Raw genomic sequence first — 18,233 nt, forward strand, 5'->3', positions numbered from 1 at the left:
TTGAACAAAGTTACTTGATTTCAGATACTAAAAGACAAAGCAAAAGGTGCCATTTATTACTAATTTATAGTTTCTATAAGTATTTTCATTGTTTTTATGTATTTGGAGGAGAGACACAATGGGTAAGACAGTAACTCAAGTTTTTTAAATAAGGTAAATGTGATCCCGTTGAAGAGCTTCAATGTAAACAAACAGTTTTTGCGACTCAGGAGTAATCTCAAGCCACCTAGCTGTATTTAGTTGTACAAGTAGGTGGCTCAGGATTACTCCTAAGTCACAAAAACTGTTTGTTTACATTGAAGCTCTTCAACAGGATCACATTTACCTTATTTAAAAAATTGAATACCTGTGGCTCTCTCGATAATCCAGAACGCTATCACTACTACACAACTGCATTTTCCCATTAGCTTTTCCCAGCAGCAAGATGTCTAATTGTTAAGATCACCTTCATTTTGGTGGTAATGGGGTTGCTCCTGTCTTGTGTCAGTCTGTAACACTTCCCTCACCAGGTTGATGACAAAGAGAATATCTGCATGGTCTAAACCAGTGGTTCCCAAACTTTTGCAGGCTGGCGCCCCCTTGGCTCCCCGGTGAATTCCTAGCACCCCCCCCCACACACACACAGACATATATGGAAACAAACACCTCTTTCTTGATATTTGGTATGCTGCAATTTGAAAAGAGAAAGGTTAAACACAAATGTGTATTTCACAAATAAAACCCAATTTAGTAAACCAATTTATTTTTTAGCAGTTTTAACTGTTTCAGCAACATGGAATGGTAAATAAACATTCCACCAGTAACCTTCATTGTCTCACACTTAATATTAATGGGATGGATGTGCTTGGTCAGGGACATAAGCTTCTCAACATCAGGCTGGAACTCACTAAGAAGAAGTCGTAGATCCTGAGCTTTTGCTTTTGTAGTCATATGCTGTCGGATCTGACTGGGCCAGAGCGGCGTGCGGTAACCGGACCCTGATGCGTCGTCCACTGACTCGTCCTGCTGCACGTGTTGTGTACAAATTGTCAAACAAACATTCGAACTTCTGACTTCGACTTCGGACAGCCGTCCCCCTACCGCCCCCTTCTTCCTCACCGTCCCCCCCAGATCTTTCCACCGCCCCCAGGGGGGCGGTACCGCCCACTTTGGGAACCACTGGTCTAAACAGTATCTCCTGATGAGTTCCATGTCATTAAGTTCCTTCAATACGTCCTCCCTGGATAAAAAATTTCTGAGCTGGAGATGTGGAGCAGCCATCTTGGCAGTGGGAGCATCTGCATAAGCCTCTAAGAAAGGGTGGATGGGCATCTGGGAATGGATTAATCCATTTTATGTTGATTCTTATGGGGAAAATAGTTTTGGTTTCTGAACATTTCAGATTTCAAATGGTATTCAGGAATGAACTAAGTTCAAGAACCAAGGTTCCACTGTACACATAAAGCAGTGCATATCTTTCTACTTTTTCCCACTACCCACACTATTCTAGATCCTTGCCATCCATGTGCCTCAGTTTACTTCACTACTGTTCAAGATATAATTACTGTACATCCTTCTTTTCCTCTTCCCCTGCTTCTTTCATCAGCTGCACACCATACCACTCTCTTCCACTCCCTCTCAAACCTCACTCATTTCCATTAAATATTCCTGAACCTTCCATATGCGTATCCTACACACCTGCTACAGCAGTTCTTCCCTTTCTAACACTTTCTACAACCTCTCCTCTTCCCAGCTATACTCATTCCATTTACATTAATTAAGGCCACTCATATCACTTCTATCCTTCTCTTGGGCAAACTTAGAGCCCCTTCCCCAATCATAGCCATGCTGTCCTTCCCCACGAAAGGTCCACTGCAACTGGCAGGGCTAGTGCAGTGCTCTTCCTGGAGAGACACAGGCACTCTGACTGTCTAAATACAAAGATAAATAAAAAAACAAGAAAACTAAAAATAAGTTAAAAATAGTTCTAAAGAATGAAAATAATGTAAAGAATAAAACACTACTGACAGTTGCAGTTGCCCTACTTTCCCATAGAAAAGTAAGCCTGTTGCCAGCCTTTTCCCAAACAAAGCTATTGGTCTTTTCACAGCAGTAATGATAAACTGTATTAGTTATAATACTGCCACTGCACAAGATTGTCATGTTGAAAATGTGCTTCAAAAGTAATTGACAATTGAAGCTGAATCTGTCAACACCAAAATGAACATGAACCTGTTATAAATGCTTGTTGCCTTGGTTTCTCTACATGATCTCTCTCTCTCTCTCTCTCTCTCTCTCTCTCTCTCTCTCTCTCTCTCTCTCTCTCTCTCTCTCTCTCTCTCTCTCTCTCTCTTAACAAGTGGGAGACTTGATAAATTTCACCAGAAGAATAAATATTTCTAACTTAACAATGAACTTGGTAACTCATCCTCTAGAATTTATGAGTTTTTATAGTTAGGTGTTAATCATTATATAATTTTAAGATCCTATGAATGGTAGTGACAGATGACTTGGCAGGATTACCCTGAGGTCATGGCGGCACACCGTGATCACAAGCACTATGTGGATTGGTCCCTTACCAGCACAGCAACAATCTTGGCCTCAAAGTTTCCTGCTCATCATGTGTTAGTTATCAAACCCAGCAGGTAATTTATGTCACTGTGGCATGACTCAATTCCAGTAGGAAATTTTACTTACTAATTGATGAGTGTTATATTTTGCTCTAAGCTTCATTTTGTTAAAGCTTTATTTCCATTTCATTAATGTATTTATTGTACTATGTTGTGATATTTATCATCTTTAGGTAAATTCAGAATTATATGAAGTATTTTATTTATTTATTATTATTATTATTATTTTTTTTTTTTTACTATGAATTCAATTATGATTTCTTGTTTTTATAAATTTGAATTAAGCACAGGTCAACCATCACTAACCAAATATCGTATGGATTTGTAGGATGCTGGAATAGTAATGAATATGGATTACAAGTGGTTTGCTTCATCTTATCCTTATATTCCACAATTAATAATGAAAATATTATTTAAAAAGAAAAATAATTTTAATGAAAAGTTTAGTGTGAGAGTATTAACAAAGAATGTGTATGAAAATTACTTTATCTGATCCAGGTGAGAAAATACTGTAAAACTTCCTTTCCACAATCTATTCCCTTACCAAGAACTGCAACTGACTGATTATTCTAATGCACCCATTCACACAACATGATTAAAAGTGATTTGTCACCCCTACATTCATCTGACATACAAATCAAGATATGCCCTGGTGATTAGTGTATGTAGAACAACTGCAAGGTGGTGAAGGTGGTGAACAATAGTCTGTTGACTACCATTTGCCAGTTTATAAATAAACCAAGATAATAGTGTTGTCTCCAAATTTTATCATCCCAATTGCTATATTTCTTTAATTACTACAATACACTATCTGTTAATGGCTGGGTGACTTATTTTACTAATTTTGCCTACTTCTACTACTACTACTACTACTACTACTACTACTACTACTAGTACCATCACCTAGAGCAGTGCTGAATCCTACATCATACATACATACGTATGGCAACTCCTACACCAGCCTCAGAGTCCCCATCTGGGGAGGGGACCACAAATGTCCCCAGGTTGGACTGCCCTTCTGAAGATGACCCTAAGTGTTTTGACACCCCGCTCAACTTTTTCTTCATTAACTTCTACAGCATTCATGGTCTAAGATCTAATTTTCAGTCTGTAGAACACCACCTCTCCTCTTCTAAACCTCATCTTCTTTTCCTCACTGAAACTCAGGTGTCTGAGGCAACTGACAGTAACCCCTTTTCTGTTCCCCTCACTGAAACTCAAGTGTCAGAGGCAACTGATAGCAGCCCCTTTTCTGTTCCCTCCTACGTTCTCTATCCTCATTTTCGATCCAAAGCTGGATGTTGCGTTTATGTGCACAACGACTTAATCTGCTCTCGTGTCCATGCTCTTGAATCTTCCGAGTTTTCCACCCTCTGCCTACGACTACAGAGTCACTCTCAAACTAAATTTATCTGTGCTGTATACTTTTCACCTAACTCCTCTGACTAGAGGAAATTCTTTGACTACTTAACTTCTAAAGCAGAGCACATTCTGACTCTCTTCCCTTTTGCAGAGATCTCCATTCTTGGAGACTTCAATGTTCACCACCAGCTTTTGCTTTCCTCTCCCTTCACTGACCATCCTGGTGAACTAGCCTTCAACTTTGCTATCCTCCACGACCTAGAGCAATTGTTGCAACACCCTACTCATATTCCTGACCGTCTTGGAGATACGCCCAACATTCTTGACCTTTTTCTGACCTCTAATCCTTCTGCTTATGCTGTCACCCTCTCTTCTCTGTTGGGCTCCTCTGATCTGTATCTTGTCCTATCGTTCAATCTCTCCTCAGGATCTCCCTAAGCAAAGGTGCCTCTGGTGTTTTGCCTCTGCTAGTTGGGGGGGACCTAAGGAGGTATTTTGCTGAGTTTCCTTGGAATGACTACTGCTTCTGTGTCAGAGACCCATCTTTGTGTGCCGAGCACATAGTGTCTGGCATGGAGGCGTATATTCCTCACTCTTTTTCTCAACCTAAACCTTCCAAACCTTGGCTTAACACAGCTTGTTCTCGTGCTGTACATGATAGAGAGGTGGCCCACAGAAGGTACTTAAGCCTTCCATCACCAGAATCTCACTTACTTTATATTTCTGCCCGGAACCATACTAAGTCTGTTCTCCAACTACCCAAAAACTCCTTCATTAACAGAAAGTGTCAAAATCTTTCAAGATCTAACTCCCCTCGTGACTTCTGGCTTCTAACCAAAAATATCTCCAATAACATTGCTTCTTCTTTTTCTTCTTTCCCTCCTTTATTTCAACCAGATGGCACCACTGCTATCACATCTATTTCTAAAGCTGAACTTTTCACTTAAACCTTTGCTAAAAACTCTACCTTGGACGATTCTGGGCTTGTTCCTCCCTCTCCTCCATCCTCTGACTACTTCATGCTACCTATTAAAATTCTTCACAAGGATGTTTTCCATGTCCTCACTGGCCTAAACCCTCAGAGGGCTTCTGGACCCGATGGGGTCCCTCATATTGTTCTCCAAAACTGTGCCTCCATGCTTGCACCTTGGTTAGTCAAACTCTTTCAGCTCTGTCTGTCAACATCTACCTTTCCTTCTTGCTGGAAGTTTGTCTACATTCAGCCTGTTCCTAAAAAGGGTGACCATTCTAATCCCTCAAACTACTGTCCTATTGCTTTAATTTCCTGCTTATCTAAAGTTTTTTAATCTATCCTCAACAGGAAGATTCTTAAACATCTATCACTTCACAACCTTCTATCTGATCGCCAGTATGGGTTCCATCAAGGCTGCTCTACTGGTGATCTTCTGGCTTTCCTTACTGAGTCTTGATCATCCTCTTTTAGAGATTTTGGTGAAACATTTGCTGTTGCCTTGGATATATCAAAAGCTTTGATTTCCAAACTACCCTCCTACAGCTTCTATCCTTCTCTCTGTAACTTCATCTCAAGTTTCCTTTCTGACCGTTCTATTGCTGCTGTGGTAGACGATCACTGTTTTTCTCCTAAATCTATTAATAGTGGTGTTCCTCAGGGTTCTGTCCTGTCACCCACTCTCTTCCTATTATTCATCAAACTTCTTGTCCTATCCACTCCTACGCTGATGATACCACCCTGCACTTTTCCATGTCTTTTCATAGACGTCCAACAGATGTTCATAGACGTTCTGTCCTGTCCTTTTCTTATTATTCATCAGTGACCTTCTAAACCAAACTTCTTGTCCTATCCACTCCTACACTGATGATACCACCCTGCACTTTTCCACATCTTTTCATAGATGTCCAACCCTTCAGGAGGTAAACATTTCACGCAGGGAAACCACAGAATGATTGACTTCTGATCTTTCTAAAATTTCTGATTGGGCAGAGCAAACTTGGTATTGTTCAGTGCCTCAAAAACTCAATTCCTCCATCTTTCAACTCAACACAACCTTCCAGACAACTATCCCCTCTTCTTCAATAACACTCAACTGTCCCCCTCTTCTACACTGAACATCCTTGGTCTGTCCTTTACTTATAATCTGAACTGGAAACTTCACATCTCATCTCTAGCTAAAACAGCTTCTATGAAATTAGGCATTCTGAGACATCTATGCCAGTTTTTCTCACCCCTCCAGCTGCTAACTCTGAACAAGGGCCTTATCCGTCCATGTATGGAGTATGCTTCACATGTCTGGGGGGGGCGTTCTACTCGTACCGCTCTTCTAGACAGAGTGGAATCAAAAGCTTTTCATCTCGTCAACTCCTCTCCTCTAACTGAATGTCTTCAGCCTCTCTCTCATTGCCAGAATGTTGCATCTCAAGCTGTCTTCTAACGCTATTTTCATGCTAACTGCTCTTCTGACCTTGGTAACTGTACGCCTCCCCTCCTCCCACGGTGTCGCTGCACAAGACTGTTCTTTCTCTCACCCCTATCCTGTCCATCTCTCTAATGCAAAAGTTAATCAGTATTCTCAATCATTCATCCCTTTCTCTGGTAAACTCTGGAATTCCCTGCCTGCTTCTGTATTTCCACCTTCCTATGACTTGGATTCCTTCAAGAGGGAGGTTTCAAGACTCTTATCCTTCAATTTTTGACTCAATTTTTTACTACTCCCTTTTCTGGGACTGGCATCTCAGTGGGCTTTTTTGTTACCCTTGGCTAGTGTCCCTCCTACATAAAAAAAAAAAAAATACCAAGGCTGTCTTCCCCAGAAAGGGTGTGATGTGAAAGACAAGGCACACATCTTTCACATTCACACTTATTCACACCATTCTCTTAGTTTCTTGGTCCTTCAACAAAGAAAAGTTCTCCTGCCCTCATTTTACAGGGATCAGTCTTGCAGCTTGGGTAGTTTAGCTCTTTCATGACAAGCACTTTCTCCTAGCCCCTCCACCCCCTCCACACCCTTTTTTTTATGTAAGTGGGACACTTGCTAAGGGCAGAAAACAGCAAAAGAATAAATAAATAAATAAGCCCACCAAGAGTGCCAGTACTATGAGAAAGGTCAAAAGGATCATTCAAAATTGAAACTTCCATCTTGAAAGAGTTTAAGTCATTGGAAGGAGGAAATATGGAAGTAGGCAGGAAGTTCCAGAGTTTACCAGGAAAAGGTATAAATGACTGAGAATACTGGGATGAGAGAAACAAGAAAGTCTTGTACAGCAAAGCTACAGGAGGAGAGGAGGTATGGAGTTAGCAGCATTAGGAGAGAAGTTAGCATGAAAATGGTGGTAGAAGATAGCATGAGATGCAATATTGTGGTAAAGAGAGAAAGGTTAAAGACAGTAAGTTAGAGAAGAGGAGTTGATAAGACAAAATGCTTTTGATTCCACCCTGTCTAGAGGAGCAGTGTGAGTGGTAACCCATACATGGGAAGCATTACTTCATGCATAGATGGATAAGGTCCCTCTACAGTGTTAGCAGCATGGCAGGTGGTGAGAAAAAACTGACAGAAATTACTCAGAATGCCTGACATCATAGAAGCTGTCTTAGCTAGAGATGAGATGTGAAGTTTTCAGTTTAGATTATTAGTAAAGGAATAGACCATGGATGTCCAATATAGAAGATAGGGACAGTTTACTGTTATTGAAGAAGAGGGGATAGGTATCTGGAAGATTGTGTCAAGTTGACAGATGGAAAAATTGAGTTTTTGAGGCAATATTAAATTTTGAGCAATATTAAATATTAATATTAAATATTAAATATTTTGAGCAATATTAAAGGCATCTTCTGTTTACAACAATGATCAGCTCTAGATCATTGACCTGGATCTGCATCTGATCTGGATTCAGTCTGGGTAAAAAGAACACTCGCAACCATTATTGATCAAAACAATAACAACACAAGCATGTCTGCCCAGCTGTCACAAGCAGCAAACTGTTGATGTTCGCCACCATGCTCAAAGGAAGTGTTAATGAGGACTACAGCCTACTGTACATTTCCTGAGGAGTTGGACTGAGTCCCAAGCACATGCCTACCCAGGCAGCACAAGACTGGGTTCCATGCCTGGCCATGAATATTGTATAATATAGTTTTGCACAAGGCTCTTTTCACACACAACATACTGAAAGTACTTGTTGTGGTGAAGTGCAGAATGGTAAAATGAGAAAATATTCAGACTTAAGGTGAGGCTAGGCTGGCCCGCATGCTGACATTACTGACACCATTACTGAGGCACATCCAAAGTAAAGATGTATTATTTTTCACTGAACAAGTATCATCTTCCTTAGCCTCATCATTTAGTTGTTGTTAAGAGGCAGTAAGGGCCATGTAATTATAATCAAAAGCTATTAAACCAAGGCTTGGTGTGACTTGTAATATCTCCCTTGTTTCTGACATCTGTCACCACCACTATTCACATTCTGTGCCCACAGTAGGATTCTGCATTGATTCATTATCATCCACTTTGTTCCTCAGACATATTAGCCATTTTCTTGCTGTGTATTCCCCTAAATAAGTCCTCAGTAGAGACTGCTCAGATGCTAATATGGCTGCCGCCAGCAGCTTCAGCATGTGTTGCCTGCAGTAACCCACCTCCGGACACAGATCACCCAGATTATGATCTGGATCACTCAGATCAGGGTAAATCCAGATCAAGATGTAAATTGAATATGAGACATGCAGCCAGATCAGTGATATGAAATGGATCATGGTAAATGGAAGGTAGGTACCTTAAGTTTGCTCTGCTCCAATCAGATATTTTAGAGAGATCAGAAGTCAGGCATTCTGTGGCTTCCCTGCATAAGCTGTTTCATTCCTGAAGGGTTGAACATCCATTGAAAAGACATGGAAAAATGCAGAGTGGTATCATCAGCACAGGACCAGATAGGGCAAGAAGTTTGGCTTAGTAGATAATTAATGAACAATAGGAAGAGAGTGTGTGACTGGACTGAACCCTAAGGAGTACCACTGTTAATAGACTTTGGAGAAGAACAGTGAACATCTATCATAGCAGCAATAGAATGGTCAGAAAGGAAACCTGAAGTTAAAGAGAGAAGAATAGAAACCACAGGAGGACAGTTTGGAAACTAAAGCTTTGTGGTACACCTATGTGAGATCATCGATATGTGACACCTCTCTTAGAGGTTGCAGGGCTGCGTCATTTCTCACATGCTCACAGCTACTCTCATATCAGTTCTGTCATGCATAGTCTTTCTGCTATGCTCCACTGTTATCTCTCTTTTCTATAAGGCCTCCTCTACACTATCTATCCATCTTTTATGTGGCCTACCTCTCAAGTTCACATGTAGTGACTAACTATGGCATAGGACACTTTGAAGGCACCACTTGGTGCATACTTTACAGTGCACCCAATATTGATCCTATCACCATATATAGAATGTGGTATAGTTACAAGGTCACAAGGCAGGGCGAAGCACCAGGTAAACAGGGCAGCGTAGTAATCATGCCCTCCTGTACGCAATGTTGTTCCTCTTAGGGACTGCAGAACGTCACCTATGTTCCTGGCCAGTTGTTGTAGCGCAACAATGCATTGATGTGAAGAAGCACTGTGGGGACAAGGCTCTGGGCCAACCAGAGTGTGTAGTGTTAGACCCACTATATGCTGCATTGGTGCACAGGCCTGGTAGTGTATGTTCCAATACCATAGTAGTGTGGGAACAAGGTGTAGCAACGTTGTGATGTCCCTGTGATATGGTGTGGCATTGGCAAAAGGAGTTCCGTAAGAATGGTTTACGTCCAGCCCCAGGCTGATAGTCTGCCAGCTGCTCCATCAGTCACTCCTTTTATATCCTCATTTCTGTTCAAGAGTTACATGTCAAACCTGCAACAGAAGATTGGTGTTGTTGCTGTGACTGGTTCAAATGAAAATGTGTGGCTCAAACCACCGCACACATCTCTCACACATGATCTTACTCTCTTCTTCACCAGCCAATCATCTTTGATTTTCTTAACATGTCCAGACCTTCTCACCACACATACCTCATTTCTGACTCTGTCCATCCAAATTACTCAACACATACTCATTAGATGTCTCATCTCCATTATATTCAATCTCTTATCCGGCATCAATGGGACTGCTGACATGCCGGATACTTGAATATTGCTGGATACTTGAATAGAAGTGAAATTATATCCACAATCACCACCCTACACTCACGCATCTTACCATAACAAAGATCAGCTGATCTTAATCAGCAGCTGATCTGATTAGCTGCTTAAGTGTAAGCACAACACGCTTCCTCTTTTCTACAACTTTAGGCATGATGAAGGCGTCAGGCGATAAACAGCGCACACGCAGGACTGAGTCACTGAGTAAACACAGTGCAGTGGGCCATGGGTGGTGCAAAGCAGTGCGCTCTGGTGGCGAGGGGACAAAGCATGCCTCGCTTGGGAATTTTAATCGATTTTATGAGTACACATTGATTTTTTATTGATTTTAAGGCTCGGGGAAAAATGTGCCGGATACTTGTGCCGGATGAGAGGGATTTTACTGTATAATACTCCCATACTGCAAGTCTCAACACCATACAGCACAGTAGGCACTCTTATCCCATCATATAATGCTCTCTTTATATTCATTCAAAATGCTTTACTCTTAAACAGTCTATTGATACCTCCTGACACTTTTCCTGTTTCCTTCACCTTAGCTCTAACCTCTGTCTTAACTCCTCCATCCACCATTACTGTAGATCCAAGATATTTGAAACTATGTATCTCCTCTAGCTCCTCACCATTCAGTCTTACATTCATCTTACTATCTGCCTGCCTGGTGTACCTCATCACTTTACTCTTTCCTACATTAACCTTCAGTTTCCTTTTACACAGCCCTCCAAACATCTCTACCAGCTTAGTTAAATTCTTTGTATCTGCCACCAATGCTGTGTCATCTGCAAACAGCAAATGATTCACACTCCATTCTTCACTCTCTGCTGTTACCAGACCCAATCCTCTATCCAACATTGTAGCATTAAGTTTTCTCACCACATCATCCATATAGATGTTAAACAGCCATAGTGATGTTACACATCCCTGGTGTGAGCCCACCTTGACCAGAAACCATTCACTTGTGCTGTTTTCTATCCTTACACATATTCTACTGTTCTCATGAAAATATTTCACCCCTTTTAACAATCTACTACCTACACCATACAACTTCTAGACATCCTACATTTCTTCCCTATCAATTCTGTCATATGCCTTCTCTAGATCCATAAAAACCCATAATTCTTTACTTTTTTAGATGTCTTACAGCAGGCACCTGATCTACATACTCCATCCCTCTCCTACTAGCTAAAGCCTACTTACGAGTATACATCCCATGTTGCTTCATCTGTACCTTCTCCGATTCTCTTCTTCAATACTTTACTATACACCTTTCCTACTATACTCAATGGTTTGACACCTCTGTAATTAGAGCATTCAAGCCCATCCCCTTTTCCTTATACAGTGGAACTACACATATACCTGTCCACTCCAACGGTACCATGCTAATCAGAAAACATACATTTAACAATCTACCTAACTAACTTACTCTATGACACTGACCCTACCTGCCTTCAAAACACTACTGCACATCCATCGAGACCTGTTGTTTTTCCAATATACTGTTGTCTGCACCTCTTTCTTTGATGTATTTGCCTCATTTAACCCTTAGTACATTAACTCTAGTATCCCTCTCAAGTACCCAAATCTCAGTCTTTCTCTTCTCCACATTCACCAGTTTCACAAAATACTCTTCCCCACCTCCTTCCTACCTCATCCTGTCCAACCAACATCCTGCCATCCTCTGCTTTCACCTGTTCCTCATTACCAGATGGTCCTTTCCTAGTTCTCTTCACCTTTTTCCAGAACGTTTTCTTATTTTCTTGAATATTCTCTCTCGCATCTTTCATGAGCCCTCCCTTTAGCATCATCCACAGTTCTTTTTGTTTGTCTTCTGCTTTCACTGTACCTCTCACATTATATTCCGTCTTTCTTTTGTAACCATACCTCAAATACCTTCCTTGTTTCCTCTGCAGCCACCTTAACCTTTTTACACCACCATGCACTTTCCTTTCTCACTTTGTCTCCCTACTGTCTCATACCACACACCTTCTATACACTCTTCATTACGCCTTTCTTAAATTTACTCCACTATACCGTAACATCACCCACCTCTTGCTAACATATTGTCCAAATTAATAATGCAACTAGATTAGTGATGGTCGACCAGTAAAAGATTAGCATTTACAAAGAAACAGTGGTATTGTAAACTTCCTGCCCCTGCAACTGCAGTTTTTTTTTTTTTTTTTTTGCAAAGGATTAACCCCTTTCCCAACAGAGGATCTATATATAGACATTTTGAAAGTGGGACTACTTATCAGTGTGTCTATATAAAAAACAATTACTCTCATGTGGCTGCACTAGATTGTAGCAGCACACACACACACACACACACACACACACACACACACACACAATTAAAGTTATGTATACAAACATAGATGGATTAGTGCCCAGCCTAAGGGAACAAAGAGATTATTTACATGAAAAGAAACCAGAAGTGGCATGCATTACGGAAACAAAACTAACAAGGGAGATTAATGTTGAATTTGAAGAAGAAGGATATAACACATGGAGAAGAGACAGAAAGAATAAGGGAGGAGGAGTGATGATTCTAGTAAGAAAAAACATCTTGATAGAAACAGTGGAATATGGTGAAGGGAGGTCAGAAACATTGAGTGTGGAGATCAAGATCCAAGGACAAGAAAGCAGAAAAATTATTGTTGCATACATGCCTCCAAAGACCAACACTTGGGGGACTGATGATTATAAGCACATGCAAAGCGAGTTCATAAAAAGTATAGATGACATGCTAAAGATAAGAAACAAGGTGCTACTAGTAGGAGATTTTAATAGTAAAGAGATAAACTGGGGGAAGATGGAGGTGACAGGGATTGCCAGTACATGGAGTGAAGAATTTTTACAGACTATGATGGTAAACATGATGGATCAATGGGTGAAAGAAAATACTAGGTACAGAGGGGAAGATGAACCATCACTACTAGACTTGGTTTTTACAAAAAACCCAGAAAATGAACCAAGTATAGAATATTTGTGTCCAGTGGGAAAAAGTGATCATGTGAAGATGGAGATAGAGATCAAAGAAGAAGTGCCAAAATTCAATGAGGAATATAAAAATGAGAGAAAAAATTATGCTAAGGCAGACTTTACAGGGTTAAAGAAATTCTACGGAGAGCTTGATTGGAATAATTTATTAAGAGGTATGGAGGTGCAGAAAAAATATGAAGTGTTTTTAAGCAAGTTTAGAGGTGTTGAAAGATATGTGCCAAGATATAAGGTAAAAGAAAATAAGAAAGTATGGTTTAATGCAAAGTGTGCAGAGGCAAAAAAGAAGAAGGAGAGGGCATGGGAAAAAATGAAGAAACAATGGAATGAGATGAATAGAGAAGAATACAGGACAGCTAGAAATGATTATGTTAAAATAAGAAGAGAAGAAGAAAGAAATTTTGAAAGAGATGTAGTTGGAAAGTGTAAAGAAGAACCCAAACTTTTCTATAGATATGTAAATGGAAAAATAAAGCATAGAGATACCATTACAAAGCTGAAGAAAAATGGAGAAATTTATGAAACCACACAAGAGATGGCTGAGGTACTGAATAAAAGCTTTAAGTCTGTATTTACAAGAGAAACTGTCTTTGCATCACTGGGAGATGAGGAACAACAAAAAGGAATAGCAAACATACAAGTGGAAAGAAAAGAAATTAAAAGACTACTGGAAGAGCTAGATACTAGGAAGGCGATGGGACCAGACGAAGTAAATGGATGGATATTGAAAGAATGTAGAGAGGAATTGGAAGAACCAATATGGGAGATAATTAACAGTTCTTTGAAGGAGGGAAAAGTACCAAAGGAATGGAAGAGAGCAAATATAGTACCGTTATACAAAGGAGGTAATAAAATGGAACCACTGAATTACAGACCAGTCTCACTCACGAGTATTGTAAGTAAACTCTGTGAAATAGTCATTAAAAACAGATGGGTGCAATATCTTGAACAAGAAAATATAATAACAGAAAAACAATTCAGTTTCAGGAAAGCGAGATCTTGCGTAACAAACTTACTGAGCTTTTATACAAGAGTAATAGATAAACTACAAGAGAGAGATGGTTGGGTGGATGCAGTCTATTTAGATCTGAAAAAAGCTTTTGATACAGTTCCACATAAAAGTCTCATATGGAAACTGGAACATCGAGGAGGGCTAAAAGGAAAAATACTTAAGTGGATGAAGGATTATCTCCAAGGTAGGGAAATGAGTACAGTAATCAGAGATAATAAATCAAGTTGGTGCGAAGTAACAAGCGGAGTACCACAAGGGTCTGTGTTGGCACCTATAATGTTTCAAGTCTATATAAATGATATGACGGTGGGTTTAAATAGCTACATTAACATGTTTGCAGATGATGCAAATTTGATGAAAGTAATAAAGAACCAAGAGGATTGTGAGGAACTACAGAGGGATATTGATAGAATTTATGAATGGAGTAAACAATGGAAATTAGAATTCAATATAAAGAAGTGCCATGTAATGGAGATGGGAAGAAGTAAAAGGAGACCTTCATGGGAGTATAAGATGGGAGGAATCACAATACCAAAGAGCAAAGAAGAAAAAGATTTGGGAGTAATAATTCAAGACACGCTTTCACCAGAAAAACACATCAATGGAATATTTTGCTCTACATATAATTTGCTAGCAAATATCAGGGTGGCATTTAATTACCTAGACAAAGAAATGATGAAGAAAATCATAACACACATGATACGCCCCAAACTGGAATACGCAGCAGTGGTATGGTCTCCACACAAGAAGAAAGATATAAGGAAATTGGAAAGAATACAAAGAACAGCTATGAAAATGATACCTCAATTGGAAGACCTAAGTTACGAGGAAAGACTGGAAGAAATTGGATTACCAACACTGCAAGAAAGAAGGGAAAGAGGAGACCTGATAACAATGTTCAAATTAGTAAATGGCATGGAGAAGATAGACAGAGATGGCCTAGTTGTAAAAGTGGAGGAAGGAGATAGACGTACAAGGGGACATATGAAGAAATTAAAGAAGAGTCATTGTTTGGGAGATATTAAGAAATACAGCTTTCCGCATCGAACGGTTGAAATATGGAATAACTTAAAAGAAGAGGTGGTTGCGGCAAAGAGTGTGCACATGTTTAAAGAGAAATTGGACAAATTCGGGTATGGAGACAGGACTAATTGAGCTTTGGCTCAGACCCTGTACTATACAACTAGGTAAATACAACTAGATAAATACACACAATGTGGAACCTCAGTTATTCAACAACTCCTTTTTCAAACAAATCAGTTTATGAACAAAATTTTTAACTCATCATTGCTTTGGTTGCTGTACCATAGTTCAGTTCTCAACAAGCTATGCAATACTTTTATTTATTTAGTTGTAAATGAAAACATAAAATAAGCATAACACTCATCTGTGCTGCATAACAGATGTATCAAGTGTCAGGGGAGTGGCAACCATTGCCACCATTCCTCAGCAGAGCAGTCCCCTCTCTCCTTCTGAGACTTGAGAGAAAATGGCAGGAACTCCATTTGTTGGGATAACTGAGGTAGAAGTCTCCCACCTGGCCTTCATCACTTTACTCACCCCAAACTGATTCTTAAATCATCACATTTTTGGGCTCACATAATAAAAACAGTCCCAAATTTACATGTCGTGTATCACTGGTTTCTCATATATCAAACCCTCATATAACATGACTTCCCTGTATGATTTTGTGCACAAAGTACTATTGTAAAAGTTCAATAAAAGCAATCATCTTATGTCTGGGAATGGATTAATCTAGTTTATGTTGATTCCTATGGGGAAAATGGTTTCAGTTTATGAATATTTCAGATTTTAAATGCTATTCAAGAATTAATTAAGTTTAAGAACTAAGGTTCCTCTGTATCTATCTATCTATCTATTTATAGATAGATAGATAGATAGATAGATAGATAGATAGATAAATAGATAGATAAAAAAATATAAAAAATTAGTTTTCTTTTTACTAGCAAAATAATTAACATTTTTTTTTTATTTGGTGTCTCAGGCTTCTTCAGATTGAGAGAAACTGCCCAAGATTGCAACAAATACATAATATATATAGATCTTGAAACTTACTGGAGAGTCTCTACACAGATGTCACGTATCTTCAAATTTGTGACGATTATAATTATATAGATAGTTGAGCATGGAAACTATCTGTAGACATATGACTGAAGGTCAGCAACATTTGTACATATATAGACCATTTTTTTTTTTATGTGTTAGTACATACATCTGTCACACTGCTGAAAAGGGGTTAAGAATGGTTTTTCTTTTAGAATCTTAGATTTGATCAAGCATGTATCTTGGACCTATTAGTAGTCTCTGCTTACTGTGTTATGAAAGAGATATTTAGTGGACAATGTGGCCTCTAAAATTGTATCTGTGTAATGAGGAGACTTTGTAAATTCAGTTCAGATATGAACTGTATATTATGAATTATGTATATTTTGTAGTGATTTGCAATGCATTAATTAAGATTTTCTACATCAGTTGTCTTACTTTCAGAATGGAAAGGAAAACATTCAGCTGTTATGACAACTTTGTGTCTAGCAACAGTGTTGGTGCACCAACACATGAACCTAGAGTAACAGCCTTGAGTCACCTTGCCACACTAATACCAGAAGCACTCAGGAAAGCTCAAGCTCTGCATACAAATACAAGAGAAGAAATACCTACAGTTCACCAATCTTGTGACTCATCACAGTCATCCTGTATCAATAACCCTCATGAATGGGGCACTTCAGATCCTCAATATTGTGCTGCAAATATTCCTCTTTGGTTAAAAAATTACTTTGAAGAGACGGACCTTGATGAGATAATTCTCATTGGGTTTAGCAAGGGATGTGTTGTACTAAACCAAATTATAACTGAACTTCATGCTTTGATGACTGTGGAATCATTGCAAAACAAGCAGACTGTTAACTTTATTGATAAGGTAAGATGTTTTTATCATGTCATTTGCATGGTATGGTATTGAAATTGATAAAGGATAAATGAATGTATGGCATATATTTCCTTAGCCATAAATAAGCTCATTTGGTAATCAGTTATGAACTTTAATTTAGGATCACATAACTGCAACATCAAAAGTTCAATTTTTCCTCTGTTACTCATTTCAGTGTTTGTTTTCATTGATGTCCCTGCATCCATAATATAATATGCTGCTGTTTTCTCAGACAACTGTAGGACTAGAGGAATTGGTCACTATATTTTGTGTACAGTTAGAGGCAAAAAAATGTGATATTACAGGCAGCCTATGTGTAAGGTTCTGAGGCAGATTGATTCTAACTGATTACCTAGAATAGGTAGTGCCAAACATGAGTATTGGTTTAAATGAAATCTTATGAAAAAAGTGGATATGTAAGAGCTTTTGCATTAATTTAACTACATGCACAATGGTAAACTTAGTTGCTAAAAATTCAGGACTTGATAATTAATTAAAATCTCAGATTTATACAAGTGGGATATGAGAGTTTCAGCAAAATTGATCCCTTGAAAATGCTCTGATAGTTATAGTCAGAGCCTTGTAGTTGGATGTAGCAATTGACTTCTTAGAGGAAACAAAAGTTCATTGATCACACATATAGTGGATTTGTAGTTGCACAGATTACTATAAAAGAAGTGTCAAGAAATTAATGTGGATACTGTTCTAAAGGAGAAGAGGTTTGGGAGTCCAAGGCTATAAGTCTACAGGTAAAGAAATTAATTTTGCAGTGAAATGGTTAGAGATTTTATTGTTTAATGTGATGGTTGACTGCTATCAAATCTTTAGGTGAACAATTTAAAGCTGACAGCTGTAGCAGTAGAAAATAGTTTACAGTACCACCCCAAGTTTCACTTGCAATGACTCAACAATACTGCAGTCTTATAAATCATACCGAGACTTTACCTATAGGTACATTTCCCTTACAAGCAAATAAATTCATCCTGTGATATTTTACAAAATTAAACATGAGTACAAATACTCCCTGACTTATAAACATATTAGGTCTCAGACAGATATGTCAGTTTAAAACTGACTTCTATGGCAGTAGAAAATTGTTCACAATACCACCATGAGGTTCACAGTGCAATGACTGGACACTACTGCGAGTCTTAT

General features: G+C 39.0%; 1 protein-coding gene across 1 annotated transcript; it reads left to right on the plus strand.

Moving 5' to 3' along the window:
- The first annotated feature begins 2,347 nt into the window (after positions 1–2,347).
- On the plus strand, positions 2,348–17,168 carry LOC135099031 (mitochondrial protein C2orf69 homolog). Its single transcript, XM_064001471.1, has 2 exons — positions 2,348–2,624; positions 16,640–17,168. Exons 1-2 carry the CDS (start codon positions 2,485–2,487, stop codon positions 17,109–17,111), a joined length of 612 nt encoding a protein of 203 aa, XP_063857541.1. The 5' UTR covers positions 2,348–2,484; the 3' UTR covers positions 17,112–17,168.
- Positions 17,169–18,233: the final 1,065 nt, after the last annotated feature.

This window comes from Scylla paramamosain, unplaced genomic scaffold, assembly GCF_035594125.1.
Source record: "Scylla paramamosain isolate STU-SP2022 unplaced genomic scaffold, ASM3559412v1 Contig99, whole genome shotgun sequence".
Taxonomy (NCBI): domain Eukaryota; kingdom Metazoa; phylum Arthropoda; class Malacostraca; order Decapoda; family Portunidae; genus Scylla; species Scylla paramamosain.